This window comes from Sphaerodactylus townsendi, linkage group LG10 (genome assembly GCF_021028975.2).
Source record: "Sphaerodactylus townsendi isolate TG3544 linkage group LG10, MPM_Stown_v2.3, whole genome shotgun sequence".
Taxonomy (NCBI): domain Eukaryota; kingdom Metazoa; phylum Chordata; class Lepidosauria; order Squamata; family Sphaerodactylidae; genus Sphaerodactylus; species Sphaerodactylus townsendi.
This window is the reverse complement of record NC_059434.1, coordinates 69,372,969-69,398,480: the sequence shown is the minus strand read 5'-3', so window position 1 is coordinate 69,398,480 and position 25,512 is coordinate 69,372,969. Positions and strand designations below refer to the sequence as shown.

Sequence of the window (25,512 nt, the reverse complement as noted above, 5' to 3'; positions counted from 1 at the left end):
GATTCATGGAGGGTAGGTCTATCAGTGGCAACTAACCATGGTGACTAAAGGGGAAATCCACATTCAGAGGCAATCAGCCTCTGAACCCCAGTGCCAGAGGGCAACATCAAGGAAAGACTCGATCTTTATGCCCTGTTTTTTTGGGCTGCCAGAGGAATTGGTAGGCCACTGTGTGAGAGACAGGATCCTGGCCTAGATGAACCACTGTTGATCCAGCAGGGCTCTTCTTATGTCATCTAGTGAACAGGAAGACACTGGCAGCAATGTTGACAGAAGCTAGAAGCTGGAGTAACAATATGTCTTGCTCTTACTAGGCAAATTCTATTTCTAAATGGGAGTCCTATATTTCTGTCTTCCAGATGTGCTTTATCTGTTTTCCTTTAGCTTAACTAAACAGGGATTCAGTGGATAGGGAGATGACCAGATAATTATGCCACATGCTTCTGTATTTTTTATGCTGGACTGCATAATCTTTTTGCACGTTCGACCACCACCACTGTGGCTGCTGAGGAGCCAGATGAATGTTTTCTGTTTCATAACATGTGGTTTACCATAACTTATTTTTACATTTTTTTTTTAATCTTCACCTTTGATCTGTGCATATGGAAGGGACATTGAGAAACCAATATAATTTTTTGCAGCTTTTCTGCTAAATTTAGAACACACTTGCAATTATAGTGCATATCTTCCCATCACCAGAGAATAAATTCTATATGTGACTGGCTTCGTAGCGAGACTTGAAAGAGATGTGCATGAGTCATCCAGATTTGAAGTGCATACCATTCTCTGAAGGTTTGCGTTTGCACTTGCATTTCACAGTGGATTTGGCATGGTATGTACAACTACAAATGCCCAGTAGAGCCTGCCTTTTATGTAAGCTCTTTTTGGTCCCCCGTTGGGGAAAATGTTGGATATAAATATCTAAACTGACAAATTGGTTGGCTGACTTGTGTCACAACTTTCTCTCTAGTGAACTCAGAGTAGTATGCTCTGAATAGTCTTCTGTCCAGGTCATTGGTTCTCAACCTTCCTAATGCCGCGACCCTTTAATATAGTTCCTCATGTTGTGGTGACCCCCAACCCTAACATTTATCCATTTTAAAGATGGAGAACACTGATGCAGAGAGTCTTAGGTGACCCCTGTGAAAGGGTCGTTCAACCCCCAAAGGGGTCGCCACCCACAGGTTGAGAACTGCTGGTCCAGATGCTAACTGTGCCTGAACCCACTTAGCTTCAGAAATCAAAGAACATTCATATTCAGACCATTCTCTGAGACAGCATTTAAAACACTTTGCACGTTTAAAAAGTGCTATGAGAATTACCGCTTAAGTAGTGGGTGACATGGTTAAAGGGCATTAGAAAGTATTGTCAATATTTTGCCCTCTTGACACCTGAGTCACTCTGATGTCTTGATTGGACTTGCTGTGTCCTAGGTTCAGATCTCTGCCAAGGAACAAAGATTACTAGATAGCCTTGAATCGATCACGCTTTTTCAACCTAATGTACAACTTTGTGTTGTAAGAAGAACCATCTTGGTAACAAGAACAATGATCCTTAGAGAATCAAAATGTGATAAACCAAAATTGATCTTAATTACGTTTATAAATTGACTTAAGTGTTGTTTTCTGCTTTCCCCGTTCTACCAGTATTACATTGCTGCAGTCAATGCAGGCATTCTCTGATGGTGGGATATTTCAAGGGCTGCCTTGTATGCACAAGGCCCTCTGTACTTCCTTCATAATAATCCTGTAAAGTTTCAGATTTGCCTTTGCGTGTATAAAAAGGAAAAGGCTAGTTATTAATAACAAAGCTTTCAGCTCCTCTTATTCATAAGAAGGAGAACATACAAAGAAATTTAGCTTCGGGATTTTGAACAGCAGGTCCCCCAAGTGCTGAAGTCGAGTTCACGACTTCGTTACATAAACGCAGGCAGATGGGGTCAGTCAGCAGACGATGTTGTTCAGCAGGTCAGATTGTATTATGCTGATGGAGCCTTCTGGACTCAAGTTGTGAGTCATATTTGCAGTGGTGGCTGAAAGGTAAAAATGCCCATCACTGGCCCAGATCTCTCTCCTCAACCACTGTATGAGAATTGAAAGGGGGAATCATGGGTGTAGATTCTGCCCTTTTCTCCCTCCTGCTGTTGTAGGAAGATTCTCAAGCACTAGAAATCTTGCAGGCTGTCTTAGTTAAGCTAAGACAAGAATTAAAGAACAACTGCACTCTGTATGGACAATAACACAAACAAATAGCATTGTGTCTTCAAGTTATTCACTCTTTTAGTCAAGCTACCTCACAAGGTGGCCATGAAAGTAGAATGGAGGAGGGGAGAATGAGGTACACCATCCACCGTTCACTGGCTCATCTCCTGCCTCTGGAGCCACATCTGAGGGAAAGCAACAGGAGCCACAAGAGCAACCAACTCAGACTCACCGCAACTGGCAGGGCTCAGCAGAAACTCTAGAGCAGGGGTAGGGAACCTGCGGCTCTCCAGATGTTCAGGAACTACAATTCCCATCAGCCCCTACCAGCATGGCCAATTGGCCATGCTGGTAGGGGCTGATGGGAATTGTAGTTCCTGAACATCTGGAGAGCCGCAGGTTCCCTACCCCTGCTCTAGAGCATAAGTGTCAAACTCGCGGCCCTCCAGATGTTATGGACTACAGTTCCCATCATCCCCTGCAAGCATCATGTCGGCAGGGGATGATGGGAACTGTAGTCTATAACATCTGGAGGGCCGCGAGTTTGACACTTATGCTCTAGAGGACTGGCCTGGCAGCAGAGGAGATTGCAATGGATGTGGCCGCACTACCTCATCATAAGAGGCCAGCAGCCAGTGGGGACGAGAGAGAACCAGCAACTGGGAACTGACAGGCCCGTAAGAAGCCGGCCCAGCCCAGCATGGGAATTTCTACTCAGGCAGACCTCCTCAGTTAGCCAACTGGGTTGGCAGGCAATCTGATGAAGAGGCAGAGCCAAACATAAGCCAACCCCAAACAAACAAGGGAGGAATGAGAGGGCCTTGCCCGAAGATCCGGAGAGTACAGTCTCAGGGAAAAGTGAGGCACCCCCTTCTCGTCCCATTCTGTGGGCTGGGGGAGCCCACCCTGTCATGTGGCAGGATGGCTGAAGGCCAGCAAGCTGGGCTGGAGATGGAGGAACCTCGCACACAAGATTTCTGGGCACTGTAATCTACAGGGAGGAAAGCACTAAGTGTTGTGCAAAATCTTGCAGAAGTGCTAAGTCACTTTGGGTGCCAAGTCAGTTTATGTTTCTGCTTGCACGCTGCTGAATCCAAGCCATTATTTCAGCAATCCCTAAGGCAGCTGTGTAAGGAAAGCCATTGATCTATGTGGCAGATAGAAGACTGAGGCAAATGTGGCTTTCCCAAGGCTACCCGATGAATATGAATCAAGATTACCGGTAACTCCAGGAACCTCCTAAATCTGCACTGACTGCTGTATTACAAGTGTTCTTACCTGCTGATCTCTGGGATTCACCAAAGTGTGAGAAACTGGATATAATTCTATACCCTTTTACAGTGTTAAGAAGAGAACTAAGGGATGCCTTCCTTCCCACCTGCTAATAATTACTACGTAATTAATCTTCATGGTTCCTCCTTCTTCCTATTCCCTGCAGGTCTGTAATCTGTAGAGCAGATGGTACGATACAGAAAGGTTGTGTTTCTCTAAGGGGTAGCTCTATATGTATTTTTACCATTTGTTTTCTGATGTTTTTGTATCTTGTATATCTCCAGCTCCTAAACTGCAAGCAATAAATTTTACCAACATATGTAAATCTTTTTTAAAAAAATCAGCTTCATATGTCTCTAGTCCTGAGTGGTACAACCTTGATTTTTTGTTTTTGTTTTAAGACTGCAAATGTAAAAAAGAGAACAAATCTCTAAATATTTGATGGTTTTAAAAAAATAGCTTATGAACTGCCACAGGGCATTGTCTCTGAATCTCAGTTGGGTTTGTCGTGAATACCCTCTTTCTCTTATGAAAATGTCCATTCCCTCCAGTTGGTTCTTAACTCATATCCAGTTCTGCAATGAGGTGGCTGGAGTATGGCCTTCCCCACTGACCCCTTCGAGCTTCAGCCCGTGACTCAAGGGTTTGCATTGACATTTAAATTGTCATCTAAAAAAACATTTGAAAAAGAATGCAAAAAAAAAAGTTCTTTGGCCAATTATTTTCAGGTTAATGAATAAATCATCTTTTATCACTTAAGGAAAAACAGGCAAGGATTTCAAACTCCAGCGGAAGAGTCTTTATTCTTTGCATGAGTTGACCTATTTGCTTCCTTCAGGGGGAAAAAAATGAAATCCTAAAACCGCTGAGCTGTAGTTAATGGAGAGACTTTTCTCTAGGGCATGAATCAGTGTCCTGAGGCTATCAGCTGTTTTGCCTTGCACATCATGAAGCTGTTATTGGTTGGACTCTTGTTTAAGTATCCCAGAATAATCATATAAACGCTCATACAGTTTGAAGAATGCAACCATCAGTGGATCCTTCCTCACCACCCAGTAATCAATGGGATTATAGTGGCAAATTGATACTGGTTTGTATGCTGCAAAGTCCCTGCGTCCCCTACACATTTGCCATGGGTCCTTTTGACAGGTGTGCTCTGGGACTTCTGTGCTTAGAACTTAATTTCCTGTCGGTCACTGTGAGAGGAGACTTGACACCCCTGCCTTACCACTTTTACAACCTGAAAATTGTTCAATGGAGCCATTATTTGCCCTGCTAAGGAGGCTGAGGAGTTACATGTAACTAAGGAGTTACATGTAAGTTTCCCCAAGAGGACCAACAGCCACAAGGTTATTCCAAGGTTATTCACAAGGTTATTCCAAGAAGAAGAGTTTGGATTTATATCTGCCCTTCTCTCCCATAAGGAGACTCAAGGCACCTAACAAACTCCTTTCCCTTCCTTTCCCCACAACAAATTGGCCATGCTGGCAGGGGCTGATGGGAATTGTAGTCCATAACATCTGGAGTGCCAAAGGTTCGCCACCACTAAGGTATGGGGGGCTGAGAGAGTTCTGAACAAACTACAACTAGCCCAGTAGGAATGTAGGAGTGGGGAAACAAATCTTTTGTTTTTCACAGTTAACAAACCCAGTTAACAAACCAGTTAACAAACAAGACATAGAGGTCAAGGTGTTTTCTCTTAGCATTGGTATTTGAAGACTGATTACTACAAAGGACAAAGTGGGGAGGCTGGGAAGGGCAAAATAACATGTTTTCTTTGCGTGGTGTTTGATACAAAGGGGAGGCTATCTGCCAATCCATTTTCAATCAGAAGCCAATGCAAGCTTGCATCTTTTTGTTTTATTGCTTCTTGCTGATCTAATTGAAACAAATCAGAGATCTCTGCTACACAGAGCTAACCTCAGGCAGAGTTTAATTTATTTTCTTACTTCTTGCAGGATACATTTTATTCCATTGATTAAATGTGCACATTTAGCAAATCTGTCAAACCAAAGGTGATAAAAGCAAGTGTACACTGTGTAATATTCTCCGTAGTGCAGCTACTGGGATCACACTACTGTATCTTGCACACTAATTGTAGATTATGTTAATTGTAGGTCATTAAAAATGGATGGAGATAATCCACTGGGAACTTCTCATCAGTTTACTTCACTGAAAAGGATAGGATTTATACAGCAGAGCTGCTTGCATGAAAAGGTCTTGGTAGATTGTGATTAGTATCTCGATCTTAAAGGAGAGGACTATATTTCCTGTAAATCAGGAGTCAAAATGTAAAGTATCTCCCCCTCCTCCTAATATTCAGACCTTTCCTCAGCAGTGAGGCTTCACTGTTTTCCCAGTTGCTTGTGACTGCATTATAGTTTTAGAAAAAGGGTATATTTCCGTAATATTTTGACAAAGTTGGTTGTTACTGAACTCATGAAGAGTATTAAAGTCTGTATTTCTGTCGCAGCTGTTCTCTTTCCTCTGCCTGGGGGAAAGGTGCTTGAGCTGAGAACTGACCTGTGCTGGAGAAAGAAGGTTGTTGGGGAACAGTAAGAGGGGGAAATCTGTCAGAAGATTTCCTCTGGCCCCCACTAAAGCCTTTGTTTAAGCTGCAAAAAGGAAAAAGCCCCCAGTTGATAATAGCATCTTATAATGGGTATGTATATTAAATTAGGGCCAGGGGAGATGCAAATCAGTTTTCCTCAGCGCCAATTCTGCTATGTAACACCAAGACTAAAAAATAAATGTTCAGACCTAGGTAACCACTTTTCTCCTTGCTTTCTTAGCTTCAGTGTCAGCTCTTGGGGGAAATGTGATAAAGCCATAGTCTAAGTCAGGGGTCCCCAAACTACGGCCCGGGGGCCAAATGTGGCCCCCTGAAGGCATTTATCCGGCCCGCCAGGCATGGCGGCGATGGCTCCATTCATGTGCAATGTGGGCTTGAGGGAGAGGAGGAACCGGCCCCAACGGCTGTTGATTGCAGTTACATGATGGCACCCCCAAATCTCCATGAATTTTCTGACCCAGAGTTGGAAACCTTACATGTGGCAACGCCTGCTGCGCCCTTCCCTCTCGGCTACTCCATGTGTTGCTCTCAGGCTTTCTGTTCCGCCTCACTCCCATTGGCATCAGCCAGGCTGGCGAATCGCTCGCTGGCTGCTAGGGAGGAAAGAACCCAGGAAGATACCTGATCCTGGGTTAGATGGAATGCTTCATTGGGAAAGTTCTGCTTTTTTTTTTAACAGGGGAAGGTATTCCACAGCCTCCCCAACAATATTTGGAGCCCACCCTGTACTTGACATACTTTGGTCACTGTTCTAAAAACAGACCATGACAGAAAGGCTGAAAGGTGAAATCAAACATTTTACAATCATTTGTGCATAGGAATTTGTTCATAGTTTTTTTTAGTCCGGCCCTCCAACAGTCTGAGGGACAGTGAACTGGCCCCCTGTTTAAAAAGTTTGGGGACCCCTGGTCTAAGTTCTGGGGCTGTTCTCCTTGAATGATTCTTGTTTAGTTTCAGAGTGGTCCGAGCTCTTAATTTTATTGTGCTGTCCACCAAGACTGCTTTTGGAAGGAGTGACAGTTGTAAAGATGTCTTCTGATTTTCTTCATAAAGTTCTGTCAAGATTTAACTTCTGTCTTAACACCACACTGTTTAACATAAACAATATCTTTTCAAAAAAAATGGACACAACAGATCTGTCCCACAGTGCTTAAAGCCGTTAAATTATGCTCACTTACCCATAAACTCTGATTTCTCACTTGCCTCACCAGTGGCTAGACTATTGAATTGGATATGGGAAGTTTAAATCCCTGCTCAGTTCAAGTGTTGGTCTTGGGAATTTTGTAATGGCTGCCTTTAATCTGCTTCCCAAGAGTGTTTGGCAATCATACATGTCTCTGAGCAACTTCAGAGAACTTATTTAACACCAAAAAAATGGGGGAAAGAAAGAACTTAACCATAAAATTACAGGGATCCTCAAATGCTGAGTGAAAAACTGTAAAATCTATTGACAGAACGGTTACATTTATTATATGGGGTACAAAAAAAACCTTTTGTGAAAAATGCAAAAAGAGGAGTTTGGATTTATACCCCGCCTTTCTCTCCTGTAAGGAGACTATTAAGAGGCTTACAATTGTCTTTCCTTTCCTCTCCCCGAAACTTGTGAGGTAGGTGGGGCTATGAGAGTTCTGAGAGAACAGTGCCTAGCCCAAGGTCACCCAGTGGGAATGTAGGAGTGAGGAAACAAATCTGGTTCACCCAGATAAGAGTCAGTCGCTCATATGGATGTGTGGGGAATCAAGGCCTGGAACAGCAGGCTACACATTAAACAATATCAGTATAAACTGTTGTAGAGAGCTCAGTCACTGTTAATGATGCATACGTTTTATCACTGATCAATGTTTCACACATCCAGAAAAATTGGAAATCATATAGCAGATTTCAGTGTGAGCCAGTTTCAGTGGTTTGTGGCCACATCAGTCCATACACAATATAAGGATTTCCTATTTTCAGATAAAAATACTATAAAGTGTTTTTCCAGATAAGTTTTCTTAATAATACTGTTTTGTATTTATGACCACTGAGGAAGGCCAGATAGGCTAAAACATATATGGTCCTACACTGATCATTTATAATGTCTGTATCATCAACATAATGTTTCATCATCTAAGTATTCATCAAAGGATTCACACAGGGGAGAAACCATATAAATGTTTGGAGTGTGGAAAGAGCTTCTGGACATGGTCCACCCACCCTAGCAGAGGGAGAGGGAGAGGGAGGGGCGGGAGGGTGGCATACAAGGGAGTAATGGGTGACATCGCCCACCCACCCTAGTGAAGGGAGAGGGGGGAGGGGTGCCATGGAAGGGGAGGGAGTGAGGGGTGGCATGCAAGGGAGGGGGAGGGGGTCCAACCCTTATAAGATTGAATGTCAGACCACATGGAAGATTGGATGTCAGACCACATGGAATTCCCCCCTTATTTTGCAAAGCCCCCAAAGAAAATTAATCAGCGGCCCACCCACCCTAGTGGAGGGAGAGGGAAGGGAGGGAGGGGCAGGGGTGGCATGCAAGGGGAGGGAGGGGGCCCAGCATCTGAACATGGCCCACCCACCCTAGCAGAAGGAGAGGGAAGGGAACGGAGGGAGAGGGAGGGAGGGGTGGCATGCAAGGGAAGGGTTTATACTTCTTTTTTATGAGTACCTTTTATTCCAGACCTTGTGTATTTGTACACAACAAATACAACCTTTTTGTGTACACTATATAATAAATATTATTTTGTTGTAAAATTTACAATTTTTATCTCAACCGGTGAGTCTCCATGGAAGTGTAACTTGTCATTGAGTTTTGTCACACTTTTAATGGCTTTTATTTTGATCAGGGCTTTCTCTTTCCAGATTCTCTGTTTCTGAACACAAAAGAGCAAAAATCATATTTATTTTCCTCTTTTTTTTCCTGCTGTTTCATTGGCCTGTAAACCTTATCACGTAACATTAGTTTACTAGAATATCATCTTCTGGTTATAGTATAGCCACAGATCCTTCTTTGGTTTTGGTCAAGATTTCCCAGTTCTGGGTTGCCAGCTCTGGGAAATACCTGCAGATTTGGGGAATAAAACCTGATAATGGCAGGGCTTGGAATGGAGGGAATCTAATGCCATAGATTCCACCTTCTAAAGTGGTCATTTTCTCCAGGTGAACTGCTCCCTGTTGCCTGGAGAACAGTTGTAATCCCAGGAGATCTCCGGGTACAACCTGGAGGTCACCATCATGACAAAAGGGGGCACGTGCACCAGAAGATAAAGTCAAACACCACTCTGCTCCGATAGCTTTAGGTCCCAATAAACCAAATAGTGTTTGACTGTAACATCCTGGAGGTCAGCAGCCCTAATACAGCTCCTGATCCAGGATTTTATTTCAGCTACTTTCAACATCATGCTTTTCATTCCCTTCTTTCATAAAAATTTGTTTGTATGTATTTGTCTTTTCAGATACAGAGACAAGCGAAAAAATCCAGAAAAGTGGGATCCTCCAGGTGTTTGCAACTCTCTTGACTCCGCAGTCTTCCTGCACTGCCAAAGTAGCTAACATCATAGCAGAAGTAGCCAAAAATGGTGAGGTTTTGCACCAGGCCTTTACTGCTGGAACATCTTCAGTTTTGCAGCTCACTTGTCAGTATGTTTTACTTCATTTATGTTTTCATTTTGTAGAATAGATGTTTTACCATTTCTTCTCTCCCTTTTCCCCACCCTTCTCCTTTTTTTGTTTTTGTTCTGCTTTGATAATAGATTAGTTCTTAGTCATCCATTTGCTAGATATGTCAAAGCAGTGCTGCATTGCAATCTTTTTCACGCTGTCAACTGTTATGAAAACCCCATTGTGTATTTTTATGTATCGAAAAAGATGAATAATTTGATGGTGGTGGTTGTGATCATCTTCTATGTCATAAATTGGTCTGTTTTGTAGAAATCCCCTTCTAGATGCCGTGCTTGGTAAACAACATTTGTTGTTTGGCCAAATTGTAGATTTTTTAAAAAAAGAATATCCCACAGAGCTGTTCAGATACATGAGCCAATAACTTAAAATATTTTTGAGAATATTTGCCAACTCCCATTCCACACAAATGTCCTCATAGTCATGAATCTCTTTCTCCTCTCCTTTACCATGGTAAGGAAACCATAAACAGCTAGTTCTTAAGACGTATCAGGTCATAGGGGAAATAAGTGGACAGGTGTGTGTTTTAAAACAAATAATCTAATTTTTTTGGAGTAGATACCCGATATGACAGTGTCTATCTGAGAGTCACAGTAGTTAGGGTTTGACAGGAGGTGGGGTCAAATGTGTTTACTATTCTGAGTTGCAGCATGTGTAGATCGTTACACTTTAGTGGAAACAACTACCCTGACAGGTGGCAGTAGTTTATGAGTTTGTATTTTTAAAGTGCTTTTTCTATAGAGGCAGAACATAAGGCCTGTGTCTTCAGTAACCATTTATTCATCGAAAAGTGTCTGTGGTGTCAAACAATGGTACTTAACAATGAAGTGAGTGAGTGGTGGAGTCTCAAAGCAAGTCCCAACCCAGAGCTGTTAAATTAAGGGGTACCTAGGCAACAGGTACAGTGTTGTAGCGCTGTCACATCTGGACATGATGCTCTACTTGATCCGATCTTGAGAACCAGTTGCCAAAACTGAAGAGCTCAAGGCTAAAGGGTTTCACAATCAGATTTTTTTGCTCAGTCTTGGTGAAATCCTCTCCTTATTACAGCCCACCATGCAGGTAGTGTGATCGCCAACAACATCTGTTGGGTCAAAGGAGAAGCACTTTTCCTTTCTTCATCAGAGGATAAGATTGTTGGACCTGGTCTATTTTAGGGTGCTTTCATTTCTATGCATGCTGCTGTGTTGACTCTGAAATGTTTACTGCACTATTGGAAGGATTTTGTAGATGATTGCAGCTGTATGCAAACATTCTATATCTATTTATTTGGAAGGTACATTCCTTTTTTAACTTTCATTTTGTAATTGGAGCACTGAATGACTTTCTCAAAGTTCACCAGCAAGTGTGTGATCGAACATCTCTATTCTCAGCCAACATTACAATCCTAAGAAGAGTTAACCCAGTCTAAGGCCATTAATTTCAATGGGTTTAGGCTGGAGTAACTGCATAGGATTGCACTGTAACTTACTTCAGTGCAGTGGCGTAGTGGTTAAGAGCAGGTGCATTCTAATCTGGAGGAACCGGGTTTGATTCCCCGCTCTGCCGCCTGAGCTGTGGAGGCTTATCTGGGGAATTCAGATTAGCCTGTGCACTCCCACACACGCCAGCTGGGTGACCTTGGTCTAGTCACAGCTTTTCGGAGCTCTCTCAGCCCCAACCACCTCACAGGGTGTTTGTTGTGAGGGGGGAGGGGCAAGGAGATTGTAAGCCCCTTTGAGTCTCCTACAGGAGAAAAAGGGGGGGGTATAAATCCAAACTCCTCCTCTTCCTCTTCGGGTAGAAGATTAAATGGAGAAAGGGATAACTATGAACACTAGTTTAAGTCCCCATTTGGGGAAATTAATGGGGTATAAATTAAGTAGATACATTTTCTTTAAGCAGTAGCTTTGGAATTTTGTTTCACTTCCAGAAACAGTTAAATTGAGATCCTCTGTCAAAGCTGAGGTTTTCTTTGGACACAGGAATGGAGTCATCTTAAATTAGATTTTAATTGAGCTGTTTGGATCTTGTTTAATGTATGAGGGTGACAGAGCAATCATTGCCAGTGTTCCAATCTTTCCTTCCTGTATTTAGTATTTCAAAATGTTTAATTGTGAGATCTTAAAATACGGATTAATTAAAATAACCCCACCGAAAAAATCTGTAATGGGCCATAGACAGCTAGAAGTTTGAATGTGCACAGAATTCTTAAGACTTATGTTTTTGCTATTAGAACCAGAGTGCTTTTGTTCAAGACTATCACTAGTTCTCGTGCAGGCAGGTAGCTGCAGTGCTTCTTCTGGTGAATGTATATTTTTGAAAAGGAAAGCTGTTCATTGAAGGAGAAATGGTTCTGGTGCCAAGAAGCAATCAGTCTCCCTGAAAGTTGCCTTTAACTAAATTTTTCTCTTGTAGAATTTATGCGGAATTCATGTGTGGAAGCTGGCTTGATCCCACCTCTGGTGCAGCTATTAAACTGCAAAGATCAGGAAGTGCTTCTTCAAACAGGACGTGCCTTGGGCAACATATGCTATGACAGCCGTAAGCATTCAAACATCCAAGTTTATTATTTTTTTAAAAAGCCTGTTTCTTGTTGTTCATTTTTGCCTTCTTGTTTTGTTATCCCTAGTGCTGATTTTTTGTAAGACATCTGTGGATGCTGTCACAATTAAGCTGAACTTGATTGACAGGCTGCTAGAAGTCATGATTTTCTTTTAATGCAAACAGCTGAAATCTTTGGCAAATATAAAGGGGTTTTGTGGACTGGCAGACAAATGTTGTGAGTTGTGGGTTTTTTTGTTTTTTTTTAAACTGAGACTTGTCTGATTTTGTCTCTGCGGATAGTAACGAAGGGATTAAAAGGAATCTGCAGCTTTCCTCCGACACAGGTAATGAGTGAGGCTGTACAGAGTTTCTTTGCATATGTTTTCTCACTGATTGCTATATTTGGCATCATAAATAAGTTGGTCTCCTGGAATTATCCACTGCAGGTGCTTTCTGAAATATGGGTTATACTGTCTGTTGTGAAGAAATACTGCCATGCACAGAGTTATGCTGGTTGGAAAGTATGAAGCCAACAGTTTGGTCCTGTATCAAGCTGTTCTCAGTATCTTGTTCTCAACAGAACAACTGCACATAGGTCCACCTATCTGGATTTCCCATGCAACTCTGGAATCTTTATGAACACAACAGATTTTTTTTTTCTTCTCAGATGATCAGATTCCATGACTGTGTTCAGTTAAGGCCCTTTCCGCATAGGCCAGTAAAAGCGGGGGCAATGTGGGTTACCTGAACCCACCCTTGCCCTGGCCCCTTCGCACAGCTGACTATCCCATGGACAGCCTGCGCTAGGCCAGAAAGCACACCTTTGCATGAAGGCGTTTTTTTCCCTTCTCTGCCTGGCTTTTTTGTTTCCCTGCCTGCCTGCGAAGGACCAACCTCCTGGGCCTTGAGGAGGCCCGTTTCCCCTGCATGGTGCCACAGTTGGGAGTTGGGGAAGGGATTGTTGAGAATTGCATTATGTGTGATTCTCTTGTTTTAATGCAGCTCACATCCATAGCCATTTGCTCTGCTGCTGCTGCAAGTTGCAAACAAAAGAATCACACATAACACGATTGTCAAAAAACCCGGGTTGGGTGGGAAAACATGGAGTGGATCTACATTAGGATTGTGAAGTTCTCCCCCAATCTGGGTTCTTAACCGTGTTTATCCCAGCTTAATTGGCCCATGCAGAAAGGGCCTAAGTGTGGAGTCTTGAGTTTTTGGAAGGACTCTTCATAGTGGAAGAGTAGTATTCCCAATGCGCTATTCGGATTTGTTATGAACTGTAGATGTTTTATTTGTACAACTGATTTTAAGAGTCACATTTTGTGACCAAGCCCTGTCATTAAGTTTAACTATTTTGGCTGCAGGCCTGAATGTTAACTTTGTCTTAAGCACAGCTTCCCCATGAAAAACTAAGAATATGTTTTCCTCTCTAGATGTATTTGAGTGTCTAGGAGAATGCTGACATCTGCAGTGGGAAGTTGAAGTGAAACAAAAATAAAAAACTTCCTGTGTACAATTTTCAATAAATAATTATCATTTCTACAGCCATACTTAAGCTGTTATTGTTCAGTTGCTATTTTATTAAGCAGTATTGAGATCTTTTATCCAAAGAAGGGAGGGAGCTTGTTTCTGTATCTGGGTTACATTGGGTAAAGATTACAAGAATAGTTTCTGGTTCCTTACTTAACAGTGGTGTTCTTCTTGACATAATCTTCTTGCCAGTGTGCAAGGTTGTTCATCAGTTTTGTGTTCATTTCTGGTGATAACTTTTGCTTCACCTTGCTTAGGTGCTGCCATAGTTTGAGTGATATGATTGTGCAGCCATTTCAAAGTGCAACCTTGACGTTTCATCAGTAATAAATTTTATTTCAGGACAGGCTCTGGATATTGGACTTTAATATAACCGTTATTTAGTTTACTTTTGAAGACTGGCATGAACAAAGCGAAAATCTGAGGTTGCGGTCAGATTCCACAATCAAGTTCCCAGGCAGGGGGAGGCAATGCTGGGAAATAGGTGGGGGGGTCTGGGGAGGGAGATTGCTGCCTCTCAAAATCCTGGGGTGACTGCTTCACCTAGAACAGGGGTCTGCAACCTGCGGCTCTCCAGATGTTCATGGACTACAAATCCCATCAGCCCCTGACCTAGAAGTACTTTTTGGTCTGTCTTGCATCTATTGCCCATCCACTTCATTGGATTACCTCAGACTTCTGGGAGAAAAGTTCTCTCTCGGCTGTCTCTTGGCTAGTTTGCTGTTACCTGCCTCTCTGTAGCAACCCTAGACTTCCTTGGTGGTCTCCAGTTCAAGTATTAACCAGGACTGACCCTGCTTAACTCACCCAAGATTGGATGAGATGGGTTAACCTGGGCTATCCAGGTCCTAGTGATGATTAAAAAGGTTTTCTTCCCACTCTGCTTTTCAGAAAAGTATTCAAATTCAGCAGTAGTCATTTGTGCCATTTAACTCAAAGATGTGCTCTGCAAAGGTTGTCCCTGAAGACTATTTAAAGAGTGCCGAGAAAATCAAAACTTGCCTCTTTAGCGTAGCTTGATGAAAGCCACATTATACGAGTTCTCGAAGGCCTGTGCATATGACAAACTATAAATCTAAATTAGTCAGCGAGAGAATAAATTATCCCACTTGAAACTTGCTCATGAAGGGGCAATTAAAGTTTCTTAATATGATAATGATTTAGCTTTAAGAAAGAAGATTCTAATTAACAATTTGATTATCTTGGAGAAAAGCATGACTAATGTTGTTTTTCAGTGAATGGAGGACCACAGAGGCAGCCTTAGCCTCTGCAATTCATTAAATGTTTGACTTCATTACTGTAAGTTAGTAAAAATTACAATGAGCCTGTTTAATTAAAAATGAGCAATTGAAATGTACCAAAAAACCACTGAAGAACTTCTGTTGGGCTCAGTTTATGCCTTGTTTTAATGGTACTTTGGTGTAACTTTAAATTTTACACATAGGTTTGTGGGGGAAAACATTTATTTATTATGAAAATGTCTCAACAAGAATTGGATGCTTTTGATGTATAATCTCCTTTATCCTTATATTTTAACACCACAGAAATATAAAGTCAGATTTACCATTTTATTTTTTAAATGGAATTTTAGATGAGCATCCTTCTGACAATTGTTGTATTATTAGCAGGTGATTAGGTATAGAGAACATGTTAAAATGGCATATAATACTCTTTCATAATGCATATAATACTGTTCTATAATGCAGATCAACAGTATTCTCTAGTGAGATTCTCTGACAACATTCATATACACTTTGGGCAGCTATGAAACTTTAAAAATATATTTTTTAAAAAAGGTGAGAATCAATACTGCTTGCTTTGAATGTAAGCCTCTCATGTGGAGAGGCACCAATTAAAATAACTAATTAATGTCAAAAGAACAGCCAAATAATTGTCAGAGGGTATTTAGTTATCTCTGAACTTAATTTATACTAGAGTTAATAACACCATTGCTTAGACCCGTGAACTATATTATCAAACTCATTTGTCCACTTCAGGGCATAGATAGCCAGAAAGAGGAAGACAGCTGCAGTAAAGATTCAAAGTTCTTTTCACTTACTATATCATCTCCCCTTAAAAGCGAATACAGCTACAGTGTACAAGTTTAAGAAAAACAAAGATCCAGCTATGCTATGTAAGGCCTTCAAGGCCTTCTCGTTTCTTTGAGAAAAACGTTCTGTGTATCTTTATTCCTTCATTTCGATATGTTCAAAAATTAGTATGAAAGCTTGATTTTTTCGTTCTTTCATGCTTTTTATTTCATTGCTGCCTGATTCTCCATGTGGAGGTATAATGTTATGCTGTTAGCCATAATGGTCCATCGTGAAATTATCTCAGCATTGCCACTTGGTTTTGATGTCTTTAGGGGACGGAGAGATAAAGAATAGAAGCTGCAGGAGTGGATTGTCACATACCTTTGGCAGGAAATAAAAAAGGGGAAATATTTTGCTTTTGGTATTTGAAGTTTAAAATAGAAAGAAATAGGTATTGAAACTTGTGAAGGTATCTCTATATATAAGCGAGATTTCTCTGTATTATACTAAAGGAACTAAGCTTTGCCTATGTGCAATTCTGTTACACAGAAGAATCTTCTCTGTTATGGTGACATTTTCTTCTTTTTTAAATCCTTTTTCTTCTGGTAGAAAACTTTTTTAGGAAAGCTGATCTATCACTTGAATGTCTGACTATGAGGTGTAAGAATAGTTCTGTGGGAACATACTGTTTCTGTCAGGCACCTGTGGCAAAAAACATTTGCAATCTGAAATGTACCATAAGGCAGACTCCAAAGGGTGCAAAGGAAGGTGTAGGTGGGCCTAGATGGGGAAGAGTCGGCGCTCATTTCAGCTGGATTAAGGGGCTATGAGAAAGCCAAAGTAGAGTTTCCATCCCTTCCTATAGGAATGTGGCTGATCCTAATGATGAGAATAGCATCTAAGGACAATGACCCAGAAGGCAGTCATAAAGGGAAGGGTAACTACCAGTACCAAATTAAAGAGGCAGGTTGAAGAGGATGAAGGCAGAGCAGAGACCTTTTGGTTTGGTCTTCAGGTAGTGATTTTGTTGACAGCCATATTAGTGATGTTAAGAGCAAGGTGGTCTGTCCAGAGACAGGGCTGCCTCCCAGCACCAGGCAGCCTGTTCCACCCCTCTCTTGTCATACATGCCCACCCAGAAGCACCACACCTCTCTTGTCATACATGTCCACCCATACATGCCCACCCTGGAGCACCACACAACTATCAGCCCCACCCATGGACTTACCAGCAGGAGCAGGGACCTCCAGGAATCCAGCGGTTGAGAGAGACTGTGAAGAAATGGCAGGAGAACCTTGGGAACAATAACCAGTCTCGGCAGTTACAGGGGAAAGGGTGGAGACAGGACAGCCCTAGCCAAGTTGGAAACAGCAGCCCATTGCAGCCTTGGAGAATGGGGTGGGGCCAAGCCAGACTGCAATCAAGTAGGAGGCCCAGGAAGGCCTTCTGTCACAGTGGGGAACAAAGCAGGTTTCATTATTCTCCTTTCCTCTGTTTTATCTGCACAACAACCCCATGAGGTAGATTAGGCTGAAAACATCTGAGTAGTCCAAAATCACCCAGTGAGCTTCTACAGCAAGATGGGAATTCAAACCCAGACCCTACTCTGAAATTGTATCCACTGTATCACACTAGCTTTCGTAGGATGGCTGCTGTTTAACAGGTAGCTAGGCCTGGCTGACTCATCCAAGTCAACCAGAGATTGCTGCCAGGCCTGGGGCTGCCAACCTCCAGGTGGGACTTGGAAATCTCCCAGAATTACAACTGAACTGAGATCTGGCCCCATGGAGCAGAGATCTGACCCCATGGAGAAAACGGCTGCTTTGGAGGATGGATTATAAGAACATAAGAACATAAGAACAAGACAGCTGGATCAGACCAGAGTCCATCTAGTCCAGCTTTCTGCTACTCGCAGTGGCCCACCAGGTGCCTTTGGGAGCTCACATGCAGGATGTGAACACAATGGCCTTCTGCGGCTGTTGCTCCCAAGCACCTGGACTGTTAAGGCATTTGCAATCTCAAGATCAAGAGGATCAAGATTGTGTCAGCGCATAAATCGACTTCTCACTCCATAAATCTGTCCAGAAGCCCACTTTTAAAGCTTATCCAGGTTGTTGAGTGATGGCCATCCACCACCTCCCTGGTGGCGAAGCATATTCCGAACACCACCAATCACACGTTAGCGTGAGAAGGAAGTGAATTTCCGCTTTTATTAGTTCTAATTCTTCCCCCCAGCATTTTCAATGAATGCCCCCTGGTTCTAGTATTGTGAGAAAGAGAGAAAAATTTCTCTCTGTCAACATTTTCTACCCCATGCATAATTTTATAGACTTCAATCATATCCCCCCTCAGACGTCTCCTCTCCAAGCTAAAGAGTCCCAAACGCTGCAGCCTCTCCTCATAAGGAAGGTGCTCCAGTCCCTCAATCATCCTCGTTGCCCTTCTCTGCACTTTTTCTATCTCTTCAATATCCTTTTTGAGATGTGGCGACCAGAACTGAACACAGACTATATAGTGGAATCTCTGGCTGAGGCCCTTCCCCTCCCCAAACACTGCCCTCCTCAGGCTCCACTATAAAATGTCCAGGAATTTTTCAACGTGGAGCTGGCAACCAGTGTCGGCCAAAGTCCACCTAACTTTTACTGATAGAAATCTGTAGTTGTCACTACCCTTTTAATCAAAAAGAACTAAGAAGAATTGTAAGCTCATCTGCCACATGCTTTGTTTTAGAATGCTCAGCTTGGGTCATAGTGCCACTGCCTACCTAGTTCTGTTACTTAGTTCTTTTTGATGAAAAAGGATATAGCAGCAACCAATGATGGAATGCATTGCTTAAAGCTACAGGCACTTTTAAAATAATTTTCAGATATTTTAAAACTCCCCAATGGTGTTTTTTTAGGGTTCAAAATTTTCTGCAAACCTGGGACCCGTTTCACATTTGTATAATGCTCTGTCTTGCCCATTCACAGCTCCAGTCATTGGATTTAAGTATCCAAAGGCTTTGCTATTAGTATAAGGTAAATAGATAGAGAATTATATTCATGTGGAGTACATTTTTTCACTCTTCTGCCAGATTTTGAAAGAGTAAAATGAATGTATACAGAATTCTGGAGATATATAGAATGTTAGAAGATTTTGTAAAGACATTTTGGTAGTTTTAAATTTAAAGAGATATTTCTTTGTTTGTTCCTTTCCTATCCTCCCCCATCAAAAGGCTCTCCTGCTGAAGGATAATTTAAATGTCATCTCCCAGTGTGACTCTTAAAAATCCTAATTGCCAACGCGAAATAATGGAATAATGAGTTCCTCTCTCTTTATAATTTCAGCTTTAGAAAAATGGTGTACATGTTTATTTGTTTCAGCTATGTTTGTTCATCTGTTTGGCTGATTCCATACAGGGGTGGGAAAAGCAGCCCCCATAATACAAGTAACAATGAGTGAGAGGGGCATATGGGGGTGGCATTCCTTTTACCGCTCACTGTGGGTGCCAACCCTTACCATCGGTTCCCCACCTTCCTCTTCCTTGTTGCAGAAGTTTAGACTTGAGAAAATTCAACAGCTGAGTCTCAACACAATTGCTAAAGAAAAACAAATGTCGTATAAAATGGAGATATATATCCAACGGAAGAGTTTTTCTAACTGATCATTTCCAAAAAATTTTCAAATTGCATCCTAGAGGAAAAGAAAAAGAGTTCTCTCAGCTATATAATAAATTATCTAACACTGTACAAAGTTTTAAAAATATTGAGTTGAACCCTGTCATTTCTTTCAGCTAAGTTAGATCCTGTACGGCTGCCGTGAGGGCAGAAAGGCAGGGATAAAGATTCTGTTAAATAAGATAAATAAACAATTCCCACCACACCTGTCTCCCACAAAGAGAGATTTCCTTCACAAAGACAGACTTTTTCCAGCAGAGGAAGCCTTTTGCTATCAGGAAAAGTCATTCTCCCATGCAGGTACAGAAACACTTAAGTAAAGAAACACTTAACAGAAGTCTAGTTTAGCTGAAGGGAGTCATGGAATCCAGCCAATTGCTTCTCCTTTGACAGTTTTGTTACATGTTTCCTTGTTTTCTGAGCCAAATGCTACCTGTGGTTGTCTAAAATGAAATTTTGTTTGCAGACTTATTTAAAGATTGCAAAACTGAGAGAAGCTCAGTTTTTCCCAGCTCTTCTAACTAAATAGGGATCATGCCATTAACGAATGCAAATTGCATTGATCTTTGTTTTATAACAATTTAGAAGAATTAGCACTGCAGTCCAGTATATAAGGGAACAGACTGGCTAGTTAGGGGTCTTAGGATCTATCAGCAATCACTTATCACTTGGCCTCTTCTTCAGAAATGATTATGCAATAAAAATTCCTAACAAAATTAAAGATTTATCTTAGACATTTTGTATTATAAACTTGTACCTAGTCTAAATACTTTTATTCAGAGATCTTTCTTTCCTTTTCTTTTTTTTTTTTTTTTGGTAATATTCAGCCTGACTGAATGTTACTTATGACTGTTTCCTTATATACAATGTCATCTTTTCTGTTAGTGTACGGTGGCATTAAAGGCCCCCATAACATCTCAGGATGACTTACAGCCATCGATTAGATAAAGCAGTAAAACAATGCAATAAAAAACCAAGATCAATAAATAAGTATCCCCATCCATGGATTTTTTTAAAAAATGAAATCATTAAATGAAATCTTTGTTATCATTAAATAAATCATTAAATGAAATTCCTCCGTTTGTTCAAGTTCGTATTAATAAAACACCTCCCGTGAGTTGTAGTGATGCAAAATAAAGCAGCAATGAATATATGTTTACTAAGTTTACAGAGGTCTAGCAATTTTAAAAAGCTTCCAGGAAACTGGAAATGCTTTGTGTGTGAGCGTTCAATGTGTTGTTGCACTTGACAAGGTAACAGTTGAGCACAGAATAAAGCATGCTTTGAACCTGGTTTGACTGGGGTTTGGCGGATGTATTTTGCACAAAACTCTCACACTGTAGAATCCAGAAGTGCAGGTAGGAGGCCTGTAATTACCATTGTGTGGCATTCTCAAGCTGCAGTATGCCTACTTCAAGAGACAGCGAGATGTGATCATGGTATCTCCCCTGCCAGGTATTATTTTGATTTAATTTGGTGTTTTTATTGATGTTAACTATAGTTTCTTTTTTTAATATAAGGAATATGCATTCATGTGCAAGAAATACATTAGAAGATCTTTTGGGTTTTTGTTTAACCTGGAGTAAAACCTGTAATTTAGTGAGGGATGTTGGTAGATCTATACAGAGGCGTAGCTGGGCCAGAGTGCGCCTGGTGCGCATTCTGTGTTTTCTTCTCCCCCCTCCATGGCGCCCTGCCCCCCGCCCCCACCCCTTACCTTCATGCAGGCTGGAGAAGCGGCCTGTTCCCTTCAGGCTGAAAACAGCCCTGTGGGAACTATGCTTCCCATGAGATCCTGGGGCTCGCAAGGTCTCCTGGGAAGTGAAGTTCCCACCAGGCCGTTTTCAGCCTGAAGGGAACAGGCTACTTCTCCAGCCTGCACTGTTTGACAAAGATAAGAGTGTGTGGGGGTACCAGGGGGCAGGGGGCAATTCCCCCCACCCCGGCACTTGCCCTGTTCAACACGCACCCCTCAGATCCCCTGGTAGCTTTGCTTCTGGATCTATACCTCCAGTTGTCAACTCTGGCTTGTAAAATTTCTGAAGATTTAGAGGAGGAGCCTGGAGAGGGTGGGGCTTGGGGAAGGGAGGGACCTCCAAACCAAAATGCCATCTTTCAAAGCAGAAGAGGAATTGAACTCTACATGATTTGCAGGTCCTTCCTAGGAACCAGCAAGAGCTAGGGGACTTACTGGCAGCTTTTCTGCTTTGAACTTGCACCTCTTCTGCTTTGAACTTGGAAGCCCTAGGCTTATCATAGAGTTTTTTGCCCAAACACTGGAGTGTCACACATGACTGGCGACACAGTGATAACACTTACTGGCAGTGTTAGATCACTGTAATCTGGGAATGAGTTTTAATTCAAGATCTCCATGCCCACCTGGAAGTTGGCAACCCTATTAGCCATTAATTCCTAGGTTTCAAATAGACTGGTATCAGCCCTGTGGTAAGGTGCCTATATTTTCCCTCCTGCAGGGCAAATAACAGTGGGAGATAGCTTTATATTGAGGAAATGACACAAAGAAAATGTCTTCTTTCCAGTTGCTGGTTTTGTAATAACATAATCAATACTACATTGTTGCTCTGAAGCAATTTTTTAAACATGTGAGATTGTAATCTCAGAACTCCTGTGCTATATTTGGGTGTTTACTTTCATAAACTGCAGAACTGAAGGACCATTTTAAAGCGATTCAGCGTCCCCCAACTTAATTGAACCTATGATAATTTCTGGAAATTTGCTAACGAGTAGCAGGTGCTGCCACAAAATGGCTGCCATGGTGGGGCTGTGGCCAAAACAAAGTGTTGAAACTTTCCACATAACGCTGGAATGTTCCTCATCAAGCATCATCCTACAGTATAGGCAACTGCATCTTAACTGGTGGCCCTGTGATGAAGCATCTCCTGTTCAGCAGAGGTGGAAAAAAGTAGGGTTGACTCTGCTTTGTGTGAGTGATGCACTGGGGTAGATGGATGCCCAAAATTACCTTAGTGAGCAAGTGCCCAGAGGCATAGCGGGGACAACTTGCTCTCCGGGTGCCCCTCGCACCTGTGCACTGCTTCTGCTTGTGTCTAATGAAAACCTCTGTAATAGGGAAGCTTGCCACATGCTTTATTGTATATTTATTGATTAAAATATTTTTATCCTGCCTTCCTCTTGGTCCATGGCAACTTGCAATAACAGTTAAAATACCCCCAGCTAATACCAAAGATAAAATAACAAGCCCTAAATCCTTTCACCCTCCCTCCCCTCTTTCAAAAGATGCCTGCTGTTCAACCCTCCCAGAAAACCCTTGCAAACAGATTGGCCTTTCAGTGCCTCCTGAACATATTTAAAGAGGGGGCCAATCTCATCTCTTCTGGGAGGCCATTCCACTGAGCTGGCACCTGAAGGAAAAGGCCCGGGCCCTGGTCAAAGCCTGACCAAAGGCTGACCTAAGTAGTGAGATAGCCAGCAGATGGCTGCCTGGTGACTGCAGTTGTGTGCAGGTCTTGCTCTGTTTTTTTTGTGGTCTCAACTTAGCCCACAGAACTTGCTTCTTCTGTTGTTGAAGTGGCAAGAGAATATCTAGCATGGAGCATCATTACTGACGCCTTCTTTTCTCTTCTGTTCTAGTGTATTGTTAATAAGTGTGCTCCTGATAGGTGCTAGCTAGAATGTGGCCTGACAGACCAGAGTCCAGGTGAGCATCACGCGAGATGTAGTCAACACAGGCTGGAGTCAGGGCAGGCAGCAGGCAAAGGCATGGTCAAGGCACTCAGGAGTCAAGGCACAGGCAGAAGATCAGGCAGGCAGGCAGGCTGAAAGCCAGAGGTCAGAGGAAGACCAGGCACATGGAGCTTACCAGGAAGTGCATTTGTTGCACGCAGGCAGAGCCAAGCCCAGGACAGTGTTTATGTAGAACAGTTGGACTCAAACCCGGTTCTTCAGATTAAAGTGCACCTGCTCTTACAACCACTATGTCACTCTCAACCACTACCCCACCGTGCCAAGAGTTTGGAGCTGGCTCTGCTGCCTGCATCTCTTCGTGAGGAGCTACCTCTGGCTGCACTACGTCTTCAGGCTCTGCAGCAGACTCCTCAGCATCCACGGACTGGCTCATGACAATAGCATTCGTCGATGCACTTTGATGTGAAGAATTTGACATGTCGTTCAGAGGTGTACTGATATCTTTATATCTCCTGGGTACAAGTAGATATCATACAGACAGAACATTGCCTTTCCTTCTAGGTAATAGAAACAAAAAATAATCCCTCAACAGTTTCAAAAGCTTTTTTTTTTTCACATTTAGGTGCAAGGAGTACAGAAACAATGAGGAGTGATCTACTGGAATTTGTGAACTGTATTTTAACACTACAGACAAAAGGCTCTTACCCGATCTAGATAAAGAGATTTATGATCAGTTGTTAGAGATACTATACCTTCCTTTTGAGCTCGAGGATATCTGGGTGTTTTCAATCAGGAATAAATTGATTCTTTGCTTCCTACCTGTGTTGGAACATGCCCACTTCTCCAGTTCTTTCCTGCCTCTGAAGAGGGCAATTGTGGCCAGTTGCCTGCCCTTCATTTCTCTATTCTTATTTTTCTATTGTTCCTATTAAGGCTCTGTTCTTTGTATTCTACCCCCCTCCCCCCTTGACTTCTCTCTACTTTGATCTGGCAGTGACAGAGGAACACAGGGAGTTGCCGATGTTTGTGGTGCCTATGTTTGGTTCCTTGTGTTCCAAAGTGCTGAATGAAGAAAGAGACATAAACCAGTAGTGTGAAGAAAGGATTGGTTTCCTCCTTGGGTAAAAATGGGTCATGGGTTTCCTCCATCGTCCTTTTAATCAGTATTCTTCTGAATACGTTTGTCCAATCCATGCCTTAATTACAGCAGCAATAATTATCCAGTAACATCTTTTCTTTTTTATGATTGTTGTTATGTTTGGAACACTGAAGTGCCTTTTTAAATTTTTATTTTATTTTTAACTTGACTCTTTGTTTTACAGATGAGGGCAGAAGCGCAGTTCACCATGCAGGTGGGGCACAGATTGTAATAGACCATTTAAAGTCACTGTGCACTAAAACAGATCCAGCCAGTGAGAAGCTCATGACTGTCTTTTGTGGCATGCTGATGAACTATAGCAATGAGAATGGTAAACAAAAATGCTAAACAAACCCTTTGTTTTAAATAAGTTTTTTTAATCATAGTGTATATTGTTACGATAAGTCAACCACTAATATTAAAAAATTGCTGTTCTGTATACAGATGAAATAGAGTGTTTCCCTTTCGGTGATGTTATTATAGCAGCGGGATTAGATACATGCATGTGTCCCTATTCAAATCTCCATGTTCACAGAGAGCCCAGAAACATAGACCGTCTGTTTCATCAGTGGAGGTAACACACAAGAACAAGTGTGCAGTGCATTCATTGCATTGAAATGCATTTTTCACAGGCAAAAGAAGTCTGTGCATGCCATGGAGCTCCAAGGCCAGAAGAAATTTCTGTGTTGGAGTTATGGTATAGCAGGGGTGGGCATCACCAGGCATGTGTGTAAGACAGTAGCATGCCAAGAACTTTTGTTCAGCACAGGGGAATCGCTCTCTACCCTAGAGCGTGAGTTGAGGTCCTCAGGTTCCATCAGTGCCACTGGAATGAAACCACATACAGTTCTTGTCTCTTGGTGCCTGCCCTTTGTTTGCAAGGGGACTGCCGTCCTCATAGGTAGACACTAAGAACATAAGAACAAGCCAGCTGGATCAGACCAGAGTCCATGTAGTCCAGCTCTCTGCTACTCGCAGTGGCCCATCAGGTGCCTTTGGGAGCTCACATGCAGGATGTGAAAGCAAGGGCCTTCTGTGGCTGTTGCTCCTGAGCACCTGGTCTGTTAAGGCATTTGCAATCTCAGATCAAAGAGGATCAAGATTGGTAGCCATAAATCGACTTCTCCACTGTGGGTCTTTTGGCACTTTGCCCAAAAAGATTTCCTGTGCCTACTGTGTAAATTTCTTACTAACTGCACTTAATTATAACCAGTTTATGTACCCTAAAAGGATTAGGTCAAGTTTCATCATATTGGTTTTGAAA

General features: G+C 42.2%; 1 protein-coding gene across 4 annotated transcripts in view; it reads left to right on the top strand.

The window, feature by feature from the left end:
• RAP1GDS1 (Rap1 GTPase-GDP dissociation stimulator 1) overlaps positions 1-25,512 on the top strand; it is a 101,790-nt gene that overhangs the window by 42,301 nt on the left and 33,977 nt on the right. For 3 of the 4 annotated variants that reach the window (XM_048509162.1, XM_048509161.1, XM_048509163.1), the window contains exons 3-5: positions 9,474-9,596; positions 12,094-12,219; positions 24,433-24,579. In XM_048509162.1, the coding sequence (XP_048365119.1) occupies positions 9,474-9,596; positions 12,094-12,219; positions 24,433-24,579 (396 nt within the window). The remainder of the gene's footprint in view (positions 1-9,473; positions 9,597-12,093; positions 12,220-24,432; positions 24,580-25,512) is intronic. The other variant, XM_048509164.1, reaches the window with a different exon arrangement.